The sequence below is a fragment of the Lissotriton vulgaris genome, chromosome 9, assembly GCF_964263255.1.
Source record: "Lissotriton vulgaris chromosome 9, aLisVul1.2, whole genome shotgun sequence".
NCBI classification, from domain to species: Eukaryota; Metazoa; Chordata; class Amphibia; order Caudata; family Salamandridae; genus Lissotriton; species Lissotriton vulgaris.
Window position 1 is genome coordinate 890558946 of NC_141697.1, and position 15815 is coordinate 890574760.

General features: G+C 41.3%; 1 protein-coding gene across 1 annotated transcript; it reads left to right on the top strand.

The window, feature by feature from the left end:
* The first annotated feature begins 1713 nt into the window (after positions 1-1713).
* LOC147692447 (histone H3.3A) lies at positions 1714-12708 on the top strand. Its single transcript, XM_086938648.1, has 4 exons — positions 1714-1862; positions 10033-10190; positions 10718-10871; positions 12102-12708. The coding sequence occupies exons 2-4, from the start codon at positions 10063-10065 to the stop codon at positions 12228-12230; spliced, it is 411 nt and encodes a 136-aa protein (XP_086794774.1). The 5' UTR covers positions 1714-1862; positions 10033-10062; the 3' UTR covers positions 12231-12708.
* Positions 12709-15815: the final 3107 nt, after the last annotated feature.

Below are 15815 nucleotides of genomic sequence, written 5' to 3' on the forward strand. Positions count from 1 at the left end.
ATCGAGATCCTCTTGTCTGTCCCTTATTTCTCGAGGCACTCTGCTTTCTGGTATTGGAGCCTGTCGGCCTGCAATGAAGATCTTCAGCCAGTGGTCGATTGAAGGCGAGATTGCTATAAGTATGGCACAGCCAGGGCTTGAAATGTGGATGCAATCGCTACTTTAGTTTATTAATACTTTACCACATGCTTGTGCTGTGCTGAGTGGCTAGGCTAAAGTGATCTATGTACACAAAGACCATCCTCGGCTGGGATGAGGCAGCACAGCAAATGTCTTAGAGCACTGTGATAAACCCAGTCACATTCAGAGAGACCCATGTTCTGCAGCGGTCATGACTGTCCTGCCTAAATTGGCTGCCTTGTGTGCCTGAGACAGAGCCATTAAAATGTCACGCCTAAGTACACTAAAAACATAATGTCACACATGTGCAAGCCGAAAACTCAGCAGCTTGAATGGAGGCATGTATGCAGCACTTTAGGAACGTTATGAAAGCTAGGAGCCCTTCTGCATGAGAATGGTGTCCAGTGTATGCGAGTAGAGTCTGAGGATGGTGCTACCTGTCCTTGGCAGCTCCATGGGGGTGTGCGGCAACTTCCTTGGACACGGTTGGTGTTTCCCTTACCATACACTTCAGTGGTCCTGTCTCATTAAATATTAGTAACTCTTTGCTCCGATCAAAATACATGGGTGTATTGCAAAGGTGTAGAGAGGAGGAGGAGGAAGGTGGTTCAGTGAAGATGGTTGTGGAGGGTTTCTGTAAAGTGAAGGACACATATGCTAGGAAAAGAGTGATGGTACTTGCATAACATTGTTAGAAGTAGGAATTGGTTCACCTCTATATTTTCATTTTTTATATTTAAAATGCATTTACTAATTAAAGTACTAGGAGTTCTACATATTTGACTCTGTAAGTGTAATTAGATTTAAGCAAAAAAAAAAAATATATATATATATATATATATATATATATATATATATACACACACACACACACACATTTCCCTGAAAACTACAATAGTAATACTGAAAGTTACATATGACTTTGGGCTGGTTTTAGGATGGTACTAGTTCGCGGAGGGCTCTACTGTAAAAGCTCTGATTGTTGGGGGCTACCGGCTGTGGAGGGCTCTGCACTCGATCAGGAGTTTTAAGGATGTTGCTATGAGGGAGATTGAGAAATATGAAAATCTTGTATTAATTGTTCTTAGATGCACGTGAGATATATGCAAAAACAATTAGGGGCATTCGGATAAACGCGGTAAAGTGACACTCGGGATATCAGTCATGAAAAGGTCACACATTAGTACAGCTCAAATGTACAAATGTCACACACACATATGCAAACTTAAAACCGGGTGTCCATTAAATCTAGATAACGGAGCATAATCCCAACGCCACAACACAATTTGCATAATACCTATAAACAGGTTTTACCTTCCGCAGCTATATTTATGATAAACTGTCACATTAAAACATAGTTTAATAAGACGCCTGTGTTTCGTTTGAGACAGAATTAATACTTGTAATGATTCCCCATGGAGACAGTGCTGGTAAACACTAATGGCGCTGTAAGCAGAAAATCATGGATAAAATAACAGCCATTTCGTCACGCCATTTCCGGGTTGCGAGCTGACTCCTGGAGTATGGCTTTACTATGGAAGCCAAATTGCATTATGGGATACAACGGGGCACGTCGCCATTTTCTTATGAACCGTTGCATTGTGGGATAGAGCGGGACCAGACCGCGGAACTCAAATCCCCTCCCCCAATCTTAGATATAACTATCTCCGTCTGGCGCGCGGGAGAACAAATTTCCTGTCAGCGACGAGAGAAGAAAGAAGCAGAGAAGAAACACGCACGAGGTAAAAGGGTCAAATGATATGGGAAAGAGGGTATATTTCATTAGTTCGCCAAGACAGCCACCGGAAAATATTGCTCAGTAGTAAGGAAAAATGAGTTAACATCACCAAACGTTTGTAAAAAAACGGTGGCAGATAAAGGCACCGGCAACGTTAACGTTCGGTACGGCGTTGCTTTCAGAAAGGTGGTATTCCACGCCGGGCTTCTATTTTCCGTGGTTTTGATGTTCAGGACGGCTATTGTCGGTGGTTTACCGTAGAATAGTTAGCTATTCTCTTGTCGCTGTGAGGGGAGGGGCTCGCGGTATCTGCCTCGCGCCGACAGCAACGGCCATGGCAGCTTGCGTCGGATGCACGCCCTCCTCACCATAGCAAGTCCTAATAGGCGCAGAGTGGAAAATAGCCAACCTACCATTGGCTGTTTAGTGTGCCACTCATTCCTGTTTCTCCAATACACGATCGTCTCTTGCAGCTTATTGGCCTGACACTAGCACACTGACTCAGCTCGATGCTCGTGCTGTAGATTACGTCATTGGTAGTCATTTGGGGTCCTAAGCATAGAAACAAATGATGGGCTATGATCTAAGTCTCCGTCACGGATGTGGAATAAATACTTCCAGTACATTTGGAACATTAACGCGATCCCGGAAGAGCACACAGCCCAGAGCGAGAACGATATTTTTTGATAGCGCATGCGTGATCGTAAAATGCTGCCGAGTCGGCCCAATTATCACTTTATTCACTGCCCGCGGTAGATTAATTAAAGCTGTGTAGTAAGGGTGCCTGTTATTTGGGCACCCGTTTTACTTTCGCAGTATGCATGGAGATCAGAACGTGTAGAGTGCGGTTTATTCTACACTTAGGATGATTTCGATTATCAAGTCGAAGCAAGCTGTATACAACGTAGGACTAAATGTTGGTACATGGAGAGTATGAATGTTATGGTATTTTGTGTATTGTTGAGTTGTTTGCTAACCTCGAAAATTGTTACCAGACCTGCAGGTCTAGTCTGTTAAATATCTACTCGACCTACCAATTGCTCTTAACCCATAAATTGGTATCAAATTGTTATGGGAAAATATTTTAAATCACTTAGTCGTTATTTACACATATGAGATCACCATCAAATGTGACTTCAGCATATCTGTGCAGTACAGCGCCCCTTTTGTTTGTTTTAACAGACTAAACTATTGCTCCTTATATAATACCAAATCTAGCCACATTTATACACATGACCCCTGCCTCTTCCCTTATTAAGTACTGGGTAGCACCTAGTATTTTTAAAAAATTTATTTTATGTTTATATTTTTTTAACCAGTATTAAAAGTATTTGAATTTCTAGACCAGTTCGAGAATTGGGGAAATCACCTAATGCCGGCATTTTGCAGCAAACCTAAGAATAAAGCTTTTTAAAATGTGTTCTGGAGCTGCTTTACTTGTCCCTGATTAATAGTTACATGGAACAAAAACAGAAGCAATGTTACAACTCAATAGGGACATTTTTTTATAAAGTCTTTTAATTGTCGAGATCAGTGTTTCCCAAACTGTGGTCCGCGGACCCCCAGGGGCCCGTGACACATTCCCAGGGGTCCATAGGCAACAGTTTTAAAAGCACAGAAACATTTCTTGTATAATTAGCATCTTTCCAGCAACAATAAAAGTGTCAAGAGAATGCCAGTGATTAATGTACCTGCTGGAGAGTTTTGTTCAGTGGCAGCTTTGATTCAACTAATGTAGCACAGAGGGTTAATGTGCCTACTGCAAAGAACGTGTAACATGCATCTTAAAAAGCAGTGTTTTATGTGCCTAGGTTCGTGGTTACTGCTTTTGTCACAGATTCTTTTGTTACTGTGCACTTCATAAGTGACAATCGCAATCTAGCAGAGGGACCTATAAACTGTCATCAAAGAGCTGCTTGCAAACTGCATGGTACCAGTTAGTAATTTATATTTTGTCCCAGTTATTCATTACCCTGATGCTGCTAAAAAGATATATTTGGGTGGAAATACATTTTTAATGTTAAAGTCAATCCTAGCCACTGTTATGTTCTGAATCCTGAGTTTGTGCTTTTCCAGACAAAGCACTCTTTAAACATTTTATATACACACTGATTTACATGTATGATTCAATGTCTCTATGTGTGTGATGTACAGTGCTCTGACATCCTACAATGGTATGAGAGATGCTATAAAACAAATGAAATACATGTGACAGAGGGGCTATTACTTAAATATAAAATACTAAGGGCCAGATGTACGATCTGCTTTTATATGTGCGAACGGGTTTGCGAACCCGTTTGCGCATGCAAAAACCTATTGGGCCATGTACTTAGCTTATTTTGCGAGTCACAATTTGTTTGCGACTCTCTAAATAGGTTTTGCAACTTTCAATTTGGAAGGGGCATTCCCTTCCGAATAGCGAGTCTCAACCATGTACAAATGTTTTGCGGTCGCAAAACAGTCACAATTACCACCTACTTCAAGTAGATGCTAATGCATTCGCAAATGGGAAGGGGTCCCCAGGGGACCCCTTCCCCTTTGCAAATGCATGCAAAATTATTTTTTAAAGGCAGGCTGTGGTCCCAAGGACCACTGCCTGCCCTTAGAAAATGAAACGAAAACTGTCATTTTTTTTTTAAATGCATGGTTAACAGGCTGCATTTTTTTAATAAAAACTGCTTTATTTAAAAGCAGCCCAGAGACATGGTGGCCTGCAGAGCCCAGCAGGCCACAATCGCTGGGCGGGCTGGCATTCCCAATGGGCTCGCAAATTGCGAGAGGCTCATTAATATTAATGAACCTCGCAATTTGCGACCCCAAACAGTGTTAAACACACTGCACCTCACAATTTGCCACTCGCAATGTGTCGCCAATTGTGAGGCGCTAAATGGAAATGGTCGTACATATGGCCCCAAAATCCTTGGGCACAGGTTTAAAGGTGCTAGGGCCTTTACTTCGAAGTGCGACCATTGTGTATCTCCTTGATGATAAAGTACAAAAAGATGACTGTATAAGAATACGTGTCCAAGAATGGCAGAGGGACGGTGGTGAAGGGATACACATGACTTATTTCCACCAAAATGTTTTATTCATTACCCTGCATCATGTGTATTCCATGACACCCTTAACATTTCATGCACTTCTCTGTCCTGAAGTCTCAACATGTTGCCATGTTACACTTCTATTTAACAAGCATTGACAAACCCCTTTGGTCGAACTTATATTTTCAGTTGTAATTCAGAATTTATTGCTTTGGCAAACAGCTCGTTATGTTGAATTTGTATGCCAATCATGGTGAATCCTATCGGTGTCCTCTGGGGCTGAATGCAGTTGCAATGGACACCAGCCAGTAGATTGTTCTAGTTTAGTGATAGCCTGGGGGCCGCATGCAACCCTCCTGACCTCAACATGCGCCCCCTGGTCAACAGCCACACTGGTCTGCTGTTTCTTGACTCAACAAAATTGTTGAGAAATATGTTAAATAGAGGCACGCATTTAATTACATCTTAACTAAAGTTAAAGGAAGTAATTGAGCTGTAGTTCATCATTTTACATTTATGAACATCTTCATTTTTAAAGATGTTGCAACTGTAAAAATACGACAGTCTCTTCAAATTTCAAAAAGTTTAATTTGTTAATATGCAATAGCTTTTCGTCTTCGTACATTAGATTATATCAGTGCATTGAGAATTTCTTTTTTTTCTTTAAATTGAGTTTGCAAAGATACATTTAGAAACATTCATCCTTCCCCCTTCACCCTGGCAACACTGCAAATAGTGAACTAAGAGGCAAGTCAGTTATGTTTAGCTCCCGAGTGGTCAGGGTTCCTACTATACATGGATGGCATAGTTTAATGAATAAAATGTAAGAGAAAGTTTCATACAGTGCACATCCTGAAGTCATGTATTTCGAGGTCCTCTTATGTGATATTAAAAAAAGAAGGTGAAGTGAAATAAAACAATTGTCTAGGATCACACAATTTGATCAAGTGGTGCAGCTAGTATTAGTCCCAGGTTTTCTTGCTTCATAAACTGCAATTCAGCCTTTATATGTAAATGCTTTGCTTCCCCTATGTCTTACAAACCTCACGCCCACCTGCCATAAATGCAGCCCTCTATCACATTACAGGCAAACGTTTGGTCCCCTGGAAAATGTTTTAGTACCTATGTTTTAATGGATTCCTTTTGAGAACCCTTAATTTGTTGTCCATGGCATTTGATTTGTTTGCGCTGTTAAGTGAACCAAAGTGCCTTGCAGGAAAACATTTTATTTTGTTATACCCATCACTGGCCTGGCTCCAGACACACTACGAGGTGATGGAGACAACTTTGTCTGAGGACAGATACAGCCCTATTCAGGTGACAATGACAAGCTCCCTTAGTGTGGCTATCTAGAGTGAATGCACGAGATACTAGCAGTCAGCCAGCCCAGGCGTGTATTCTACTGACTTGAGCAGGCACAGAATGGTTGTGCAAGAAAATGCCCACTTTCTGAAAGTCTCAAAGGAAACAAGGAGAACCCTACTCACATAGGAACCAGGGCAGACTGGTATATCAAAGAACGGTTCCTGTGGTATAATACTTTATAATATACACTTAGTATGTAGTTTAATAGCAATTTCCACTAACACAGAGGGTTGAGTGGGATGGCGAAAAGAAATGCACAACAATTATATACATCTCAGTAATGTTTTTTAATTCAAAACATTAATTACATTCAATCCTATTTGATTTGTCACATAGTCATGTGAAGACAAAGACAAATATGATTGAATGCAATTAATGTTTTGAATTAAAAAACATTACTGAGATGTATATAATTGGTTGTGCATTTCTTTTCGCCATCTGTGTTAGTGGAAATTGCTATTAAGCTACATACTAAGTGTATAATATAAAGTATTATACCACAGGAAACGTTGTTCTTTGATACTCTTTCTGAAAGTGGCATCTTCAAACTCTCAATTTAAAAACAAACTTAACCAAAATATGTGTAAAATTGTGACTTTAGAGACCCCAAATCTCTTATCTGCTCCCAATGCCAAAATGACACCATTTATTTTGCGGCAATCCCCCATATTGCGCTATGGGAGAGAAGAGCCTTGCAATAGTAAAAAACTAAATTGGCAGCATTTAATTATTAGGACATGTAAAAAAACACCAGTACATTTCGCACCTTTCAAATACACTGCACCCTGCCTATTGGGCTGTTTTGGGCCAATCTTTAGGGGTGACTTGCATGTAATTAAAGGAAAGGTTTGGGCCTGGCAAGTAGGTGCACTCGTCAGGTAAAAAGGTTAGTTTAAAACTGCACACAGACACTGCAGTGGCAGGTCTAAGACCAGTTTACAGAACTACTCATGTGGGTGGCACAATCAGTGCTGAAGGCCCGCTAGTAACATTTGATTTACAGGCCCTGGGCACCCCTTCTGTAACTTTACTATGGACTTACTAGTAAAACACATGTCAATCATGGATAGACTAATCCCAATACAATTTACACAGAGAGCACTTGCACTTTAGCACTGGTCAGAGGTGGTAAAGTGCCCAGTGTCCTAAACCCAGTAAAAACATAGTCTGAAAAATCCAGAGACGGCGCAACTTTTTGAGAACTGTGCAAAAAAGGCAAAGTCAAACGGGAATCAGACGCTGGACTCCTTGGGGAGGCACATTTTTATTCCATTCACCAGGCTAGCATTGCAGTCTGAAAACCACATGCCTTTTCGGCTATACACAAGAACAGAATGGTAGTAGTGTTCCCTAATAGGGAGAAACCGCACATCAGAACAAGATTAAATCTATATTTATTATTTATTTGAAGGTTTTATATAGTGCGAACAAGATCTTAGCAGATATCAGAGCGCTTTACATCAAGCACAAGAAAAACAGTGGGTAGGAAAAACAAGAGAGCGGTTAACAACTTTTGAGCAAAGAGTACTTATAGGAATGAGTAGCAGAATAGGGTATATACATGAGGGAGAATAGTCAATCAACTAAAACAATAATACAAGTAGACAGTCAGATAAAACTATTATTTTGTAATCACAACAGTTGGGAGCGTATTAGGTAAATAGTTGCTGTAAGTACAGCGGGTGCTAAGCAAACCAGACGCTCCCTACCAAAGTGTGCTATTTGCAAGTTGAAAACAACCTGCTGTTATGAACATCCAAAAAAGGTTACTAATGCACACCCTAACTATTATACATTATCTTGACCATCACAAGAATGTAAACTAGAGTGTTTCTATGTTCCATATATATGCACAATGTTAATAATGACCTAAACTGATCCAGAATTCCACCAGGACAAGATGACCAGATCACGATGCTTAAGTGTATAGTTTTCTTTTATATCCTGTTCTTTTGCAAGGTTATACTCAGACGTGAAATGCAGCCAACACGTGTTTCGTCTGTACACAGTTAGTACTTAGACTTTCTCAAGGCTGTAGACACAGACACATATATATATATATATATATATATCAAACAAGTTACCTCAAATAGGAGCCCACACTGGTAGGTCTTGATTCTTGCCCCATTGGGCGTGGTTCTCTTGTAGCATTATGGGATCTGTAGTGCAATTACTTTCTCCAGTGAGTCGCCAAGTGTTCAGTAGCACAGTAAATAATGATTAATACCCCAGTGGGTTGTGGTGCTGCTTCATGTCTCTGCGCTCCTTCAAGCGGCTGAGGCCAGCCGTGAAAAATCCATCAAACAAGTTACCTCAAATAGGAGCCCACACAGGTATATATATTTGACCCTGGTCTTCCTTTTGGGGGTGTGTGGTGCTGTGGGTCCAATGATTAAGGTTTCAAGTGCTGATATGCCATTTATACCCTATGCTTGGTCTTACTCTTTTTGAAGCGTGACTTCGCATCTGGTTATTTACAGACTGTATGTCGCCTTTGGCGTGCATTTCTGGTGCTTGTCGTGCAGGCTGTAGGTGCCATGTGTGCCGAGTATCTTTCCGCATTCTGCAGCTCCTCTGGTGGGTGAGCTGTGATTGACTGTTTGCCTCCTGTGCTTTTGTCTCTGGCTTCCCTCCGGGCCCTGCTGGGTGCTTCTAGGTTGTGACCTCAATTCCCCCTCCTGGCTGCTTGCCCTTTCAAAGCTGGGGCCCTTCTGTAGGACTTAGTTGGGCTCTTTCTCCACCTTTTCTTTGTGTTTTTTTCTTATCTTGATACTGTGTTGATGCAGTATGCAGTGCTCTCTTGCACTCTTCTGCTTGCTAAATTGCCCTGACTGGCCAAGTGAACGAAGCTGGGCGTGTCTTCTGGTTGTTGGCAAGTGCTGGCGTGCTTACCACATGGCGCTAGGGAGGCCTTGCACCAGCAGTGGCCTTCTGTTTCTGCTACAACACTAGCTTTTCTTTCTGTGCACAGAGTCCGGGCGATAATGCCTGCTGACATCCCGCACTGTGGCATCACAGCTCCACAGCATTGATTTAGGTTGTGTAGCGTGGGTCTGCCAACATAGCTGTCTGGCTTCTCGTCGCCAGTGTAGGGCAAGGAAACCTATACAAACCGTTTGCGTGTGGATTACTGCCCTTATGCCCGGTGGCCTTTTATTCATCCCCTGCATGTCACATCTGGGTGCAAACAAGATTGCCTCTCTATGGGAATAATACCAATATCCCCTTCCCAGTGGACAACTTTTTGCTCCAGGAGTGACTTGCACTGCACTACATCGTCAACCAAAATACAAAATGTAGGTGGCGTTTTATACCTGCAGTCCTATCCTGGGATCATTCAGTATTTTTGTTGGCGTTGACTTTCTTAACGCCTGAATAAGCAGGGGGTTATGTGGTTGGGAAGTGTTCTTAAGGCTTGAGTTGAGTGTCAGATGAAGATTACAGACTACGGGCATTTTAGCTTTGTGAGTATTAAGTTATATTTAGATGTTGAATGAGTAGATGTCCTCACACACTCGCGTCTAGTATATACCGCATTGTTGCAAGACAATTCATAAAAACTAGCTGGAAGTTACTTGCTCTCTTGTGACCTAGACTGGTCGTCCTCTTGATGAGCTATACTGCATTGTGTGCGATATCCATCCATCTGCTTATTGTGACCATATACAGAAGTGCAGATTACACAACTGAAATACTGTTGAGGACAATTGTGTTCTTTAAGGCAAATGGTGGTTGATACAATTAATTTCCGGTTTTTTTTCTCCCCAGCTGCAACTGTTGCACTGAAATCTTCTCACAATGGCTCGTACCAAGCAGACTGCTCGAAAATCCACTGGTGGCAAAGCACCAAGGAAACAGCTTGCTACAAAAGCAGCAAGGAAGAGTGCTCCCTCTACTGGTGGGGTGAAGAAACCCCATCGTTACAGGTCGAGAGTTCAAAGAAAATTATTTTTCTTAGTCTGAGCATGCTAAAGGCATTACCTATCTCAATGTAGCTACAGCTAGATTTCAAACCGTGTTGAGCGTGGGGTTGAACATATTATGTACAAAGGTTGGTTGTAACACAAGGATGAGTCCCAAACATGTCATACCTTTATTTTGTCTGACATCCTCTCCCTTCCTATGAGACACTTCTCAGTTTTTAGTGGGTATTACTTCTGTTGGGTCTCTTGGTTTTCCCTCACTTAATCATTCGCATCAGTTATTAGACCCGGAAAAAAATTACTGTTCGTTTATTTGCTCCACAAGAAGTCGTAGGGGGAGGTTTGTGGTCTGACAAGTAGTGAAGAACTTAAAAACAATTATAAAAAAAACCTTCCATTTGAGAAGACCTATTGCTATTTAGAAAGAATACGAGTCTGCTTGTAACTGGAGTGTTTTCTAGCCTCACATCGTGCTTTTGCAGTGTATGCCTTTTAGCAAGTAGCAAACTGACCTTTCTCTTTCATCCCAGGCCTGGAACTGTGGCTCTGCGAGAAATTAGAAGGTACCAGAAGTCGACTGAGCTGCTGATACGCAAGCTTCCTTTCCAGCGTCTTGTCCGTGAAATTGCTCAGGATTTCAAGACCGATTTGCGGTTCCAGAGTGCTGCAATCGGGGCATTACAGGTGCTCCTTTCTTTCCCAACCCTTGGCTTGCGTATGTTTCTCTTATTTAGGGATTTCCATCCTGTCCAGTCATGATAATCTGAATGGCTCACAGCAAAAAAAAATGAGATAGTATGTGTGGTGACTTGGAATCTTTTCCAAATATTTTAGGGTGGATTCAGGAATAGCTAACTGTGTCAGTCAGCTGGTTGGAGTAAACTGGCTCTGTAAGCCTCGTTTTCCATATACAAGGTATTTAAAGGGCAGTTGCCACGAGCACCTCATAACAGAGATGCTGAATGCACGAGTGACCCAATTTAATTTAAATGTTTGTTTGGAGTTGAGCCAAAGTTTACGTGGGATACCTGTGCCAATAAATGCAGCTGGAATGGGTCATTTGGGAGTCTGCCTTGGCCGCTGTACCTTCAATAAAATGTCTAGATGATGCGAGACAATGCAAATGTTAACTGACCTCTTCCTAATTCGCTGGATGATGCAGAGCTGGACTCTTTCTTGAGACCAGTCTAGTACTTTTAAACACAAAAGCAATACTGGAAACAAAAAACAAACATCTTTGGCTCGAAGCAGTAGATAAGACGTTTACCTGAACAAAATTGCGATGATAGAGATGTTAATGGTTTTTTTATGTACTTTTTTTGGTACACTTTTTACATGTTGGTAGTACATCATCTAATCTCATAATATAGTTCTAGTGAAAAGTGTACTAAAACCACGTGCAGTTGCATCTTAATGCATATATCATGTGCTGTATTAGAAACATTGGAAGGCAAATGCTAATTTGCTGTTGAGCGAAATGCTGTTTCAGGTAGTCTGTTTTAACATGAATGTTGTCTGTTAACGTGAAATGTATAGGCAAATATTGCTCACTTGCAACGAATGCATTTTAGTTAGAGTTTCAGCTAGCGTGTTATGTCTGTGTTGGACCTATTCAGTGCTATTCTTTATTATGTGGTTCAGTGGGTGGCGGTCTCCCAAAAAGTGCTTTTTTTTTTTTTTCCCAACCATTTTTTAGTTCCCTTATCAGTATCCAAAAGTAAGATTTGCTGATAATCCACATGGTTGCTCAGTTTGACTTTTAGGAGTCCATTTCAACATCCAAGACCCTGCATGTTAAGGGAAATTGGGGGCAAAAAACATACAAATTATAATGCCTCAGTGAATTATTGAATTACCAGAGTAAAGCAACAAGAAAATGCCCTCTAATCGGTTTTTTTTGTTTTTTTAATACAGGAGGCCAGCGAAGCATATCTGGTGGGCCTGTTTGAGGACACCAACCTGTGTGCTATTCATGCCAAGCGTGTCACCATCATGCCCAAGGATATCCAGCTGGCACGTCGGATCCGTGGAGAGCGCGCCTAGGCTGCAGTGCAGTATGTCTGCCTTAACCTAATGTAGACGTCTGCTTTTTAATACTTTCTTGCTGTAGTAATTTAGGAGAAGCGTGTAGTCCAATGTTATGGTGCTGAGGGAGAACGGACATATCCCTAATCACAAACATACATTTTAAAATCCTATCCTTTTGAGGCTAACAAGCCTTTTTTTCCCCCCCAGTATAATCACAATTTAAAAAGAGAAATTAAATCTTTTTTATTTTTTTGTATAGCTTACGACCATGGTGACGGACTGCTAATTTCTTTTTTCCCCTTGGTATGTAAATGCTTTGTAGTGGATGCCATTGGGTTATTTGTGTTCCTCCGTTTTCAGTTTCTTGTACATCCGACATGTTATGTTCTTGTTTTATAATATTTCAGTTGTGTTCTCTATTTGAATCAGAGATTGCAATTTTAAAAGTTTTCTCGTATCAAAGTGTTAATAAATACTTGTTCAAAAAAGCAAACTGTCTAGCTTATCTTATTTGTGAGTCTTCAGCTAATCTTTTGTCATTGGCATGCTTTGAGCTTTTCTGAATATGCTTTTGGAAAGAGCTACTCCTCGATCTGTATTCCAGAATGTATTTGGACTGTGCCGCATAATTAAATACCTGCTTGGGAGGGAGTGGGAGTAAGACATTGTTAGGTGGAGAAAAGAACGTGGACTGGTACTAAAGGGTTGTGGGTGAGGTGGTTGGCAAGGCATTGAGAGATACATAGAGACAACTCCAGGAAGAGTAGCCAAATCTGAACTGCTAAATTGCCGTGGTCTTGCACTGCTGCTTTTGACGCACAGTCAGATAGTTTTAGATATAGGTAGTCGTCTTTAGAAACGCATGGTTGAGCGTAAACCAACTCCTCAAATCATGTACTATTGCTTGGAGCAAAGGTATTTTAGCACTCATTGCAATTTGACTGTATGGGTAATCTTTGAATTTATTGTGGAAGAATTATTTAGGTTGTATATCTTCTGAAGTAGAAAAACTGTGACCATATTATTAGCAAGTCTTTGCAATTTTCCCAGTTGATCTTTGTTAAAATTCTAATTCAAAAAACTTTATTCGGTATGTGTAAAACGACTATAAAAGTGAACATAAATAAGTCTGATTGCATTACACGTGAATGTTATCAATTTGTAAAAGATAATACAAGGCAACACTTGATAAAGAACGTGGAGCCAAAGTTAATCATGTTTAAAATACACCTAAAATATTTTAAAAGGGGTGCAGTCTCCATTTAAAATCCACAATACTTTTGTGTATATTGCATTTGTAATAAAAAGTGCGACATTAAGACAAACCCTAGCATCATTTAGTTCGGACAAGTATTTAAGGCAGCAATGTGTGATTCATTTCCATACACAAGCAAAAGTGGTTTTTAGTAGTGACTTCTAAAACCAGAATAAAAAACACAGAACAGCATACAGTCACAGTGCTTTGCTTACTCTGACCATCACATGGGCAAAGGGTCGGATCCAGAGGACACATTATCAACTAGAAGGCAACTAGATGGTGGGCAATTCCTAGTTACATTGGCATCTTATTACACTACAAAACTTTTCTCTGCTGTATAGAAGCCCGTCAGGTGCGTATTATTTACATTAAGTATCCTGGGCTGTTGCTGTATTTGGGATATAGAAGCAAGAGGTCACACATGATCCCTGGGAGTGGATTCAGTTATAGCACCGCGACGTGTGGCTTCTCAGTTTTAACTCTAGATGTCTCTGTACTAGCCCTTGGTAAGTTGGTAGTTGTAGTTGATAGTAGTGCCCTGTCGGACACCACCTTGAAATGCCCCATAGGGGGTTTGAGGTGGTGTCCTAATCTGCTTAACTTCTGCTAACAAGGACTCTAGCTTCTCTTGGATTGGTGCTAACAGGGCTTCAATTCTAGAGGTAATCCCAGCCAATAATGAGGTTCATTTTAAATCCCCCAAAACGAGTGTTCCTGTCTCAGCCTCTGAAAAAGATTACATTGAAGTCTTAGGGGTATGTGTTCCTCCAGGCATAACACTGGTAGTCTACATTTCCTTTTTCTTTTGGGAGTGGAAGGATTAACAGAAGTTGTGCTATGGGATAGTGTTGCCTCGTTAGTTTGGATGGCCAAATTATCGGCAGCACTAGGGCCATAGTTTTTCCTGGTCAGGCTCTGTTACTGGAGGTATGGCTATTCCATCTACAGGGAACCCAGTAATACTGCACCCAATCCCTCCCCTAGTAGAGATGTTGTTCTACTTACTATATCTATCTCTTGGGCGATCACGTTAACTGCCCACACTACAAACGAGTCACTAGTTCCCCGGACGTTATCAAATGATGGTGGGATATTAGTTCCCTTACGTTTACCCATAGCACCTATACGACCGTACGCCTGCTTGGAAAGGGTACAAAAAAAGAGGAAGTAACACAAAGAAATAGAACACTTTCCCAAGTCTATCACCAGTCTATAGGGTAGAGTATATACAGGCAACAGCCGATTGGTAGTGTGGGTAGGCAATATAGTCCAAGAGGTTGCTACACCTACTTTTGAGTATAACACATGTTCGATTGTGGTAAAAGGCGCTCAGTCAGAACCATATTGAGCGCCTAAGGCAGTCCTGCATACCAACTATTGAAAAAATCAAAAGCCATTACCTTCCAGTAGGTTTGGATCAAGAATGTCAGGAGGACCCATTCTGGCCTTGTCTGGTCAGTGCCTGGCCTGGCGCGTCCCACGCATTAGGGCCTTACGGCTAGCTTTGAGAGCCTAAGGGTGCTAGGAGTGATGTCAGGAAGCGGTGGAGCCTGGGGTCTGTGGTTCCATTGATCTTATTCTCGTCATGCCCATGTCTTATGTATGAAGACACATTACTGGCACCCGAGTCATACGATTGATATTGCAGTGGTATCCCTTCATGTTATGTTAATGCTAGTGGAAGCCTACTGCGAGATCAGTCTTGAAATTAAATCTTTCTTTTGCTGCATATAACTTGCTTTGTGACCTATATTAGATGGTATATTTTGGTCTCTAAATGGGGATTTTGTGTCTTCTGTGGTGCTATACTGGGTCATTCAAATTTTAAAGCCATAACTACTGGGTGTTATTAAGGAGGTGCCGGGACCTTTCCAGTTGGGGGGGGGGGGGGTGCTTACTGTTTGTAAGCACCTTGAATGTCTGAAAGTGAGCATGAAGGCATAGCATGTACTTGATTGCACAGATTAATGTATGGTACATCATCTGGTAATGATAAAAAGAGATTGCCACACTGTCTCAGGTGTTGGAGCAGTAAGTACCAGCTCCTTGATTAGGAAGTGGTAACAAGATTTCCTGTTGTGTGTATCAACCGTCCTAGAAGTGATAGTCCACATTACTGCATATGCCACTAAACCTGTTTGATTCATTTTCTTGAACCACGGCATTTGTTAAAATTGTGCCAATAGATGACCAAATCAGGCCTTCGGCTGAACCTGAACTTTAAATCGGCACATTATCAGTCGTGTGTCTCAGTCTTCTCACCTGCATGAACTGCACCTTTGAGTTTACATTTCTAAAGCTGCTTCAGTCCATGCCATTATTTTTTTTTAAACCTTTTCATT

Coding starts and splice junctions, on each gene's coding strand:
- LOC147692447 (XM_086938648.1), top strand. CDS start 10,063: ATGGCTCGTACCAAGCAGACTGCTCGAAAATCCACTGGTGGCAAAGCA. Junction 10,191..10,717: donor AAGAAACCCCATCGTTACAG/GTCGAGAGTTCA, acceptor CTTTCATCCCAG/GCCTGGAACTGTGGCTCTGC. Junction 10,872..12,101: donor CTGCAATCGGGGCATTACAG/GTGCTCCTTTCT, acceptor TTTTTAATACAG/GAGGCCAGCGAAGCATATCT.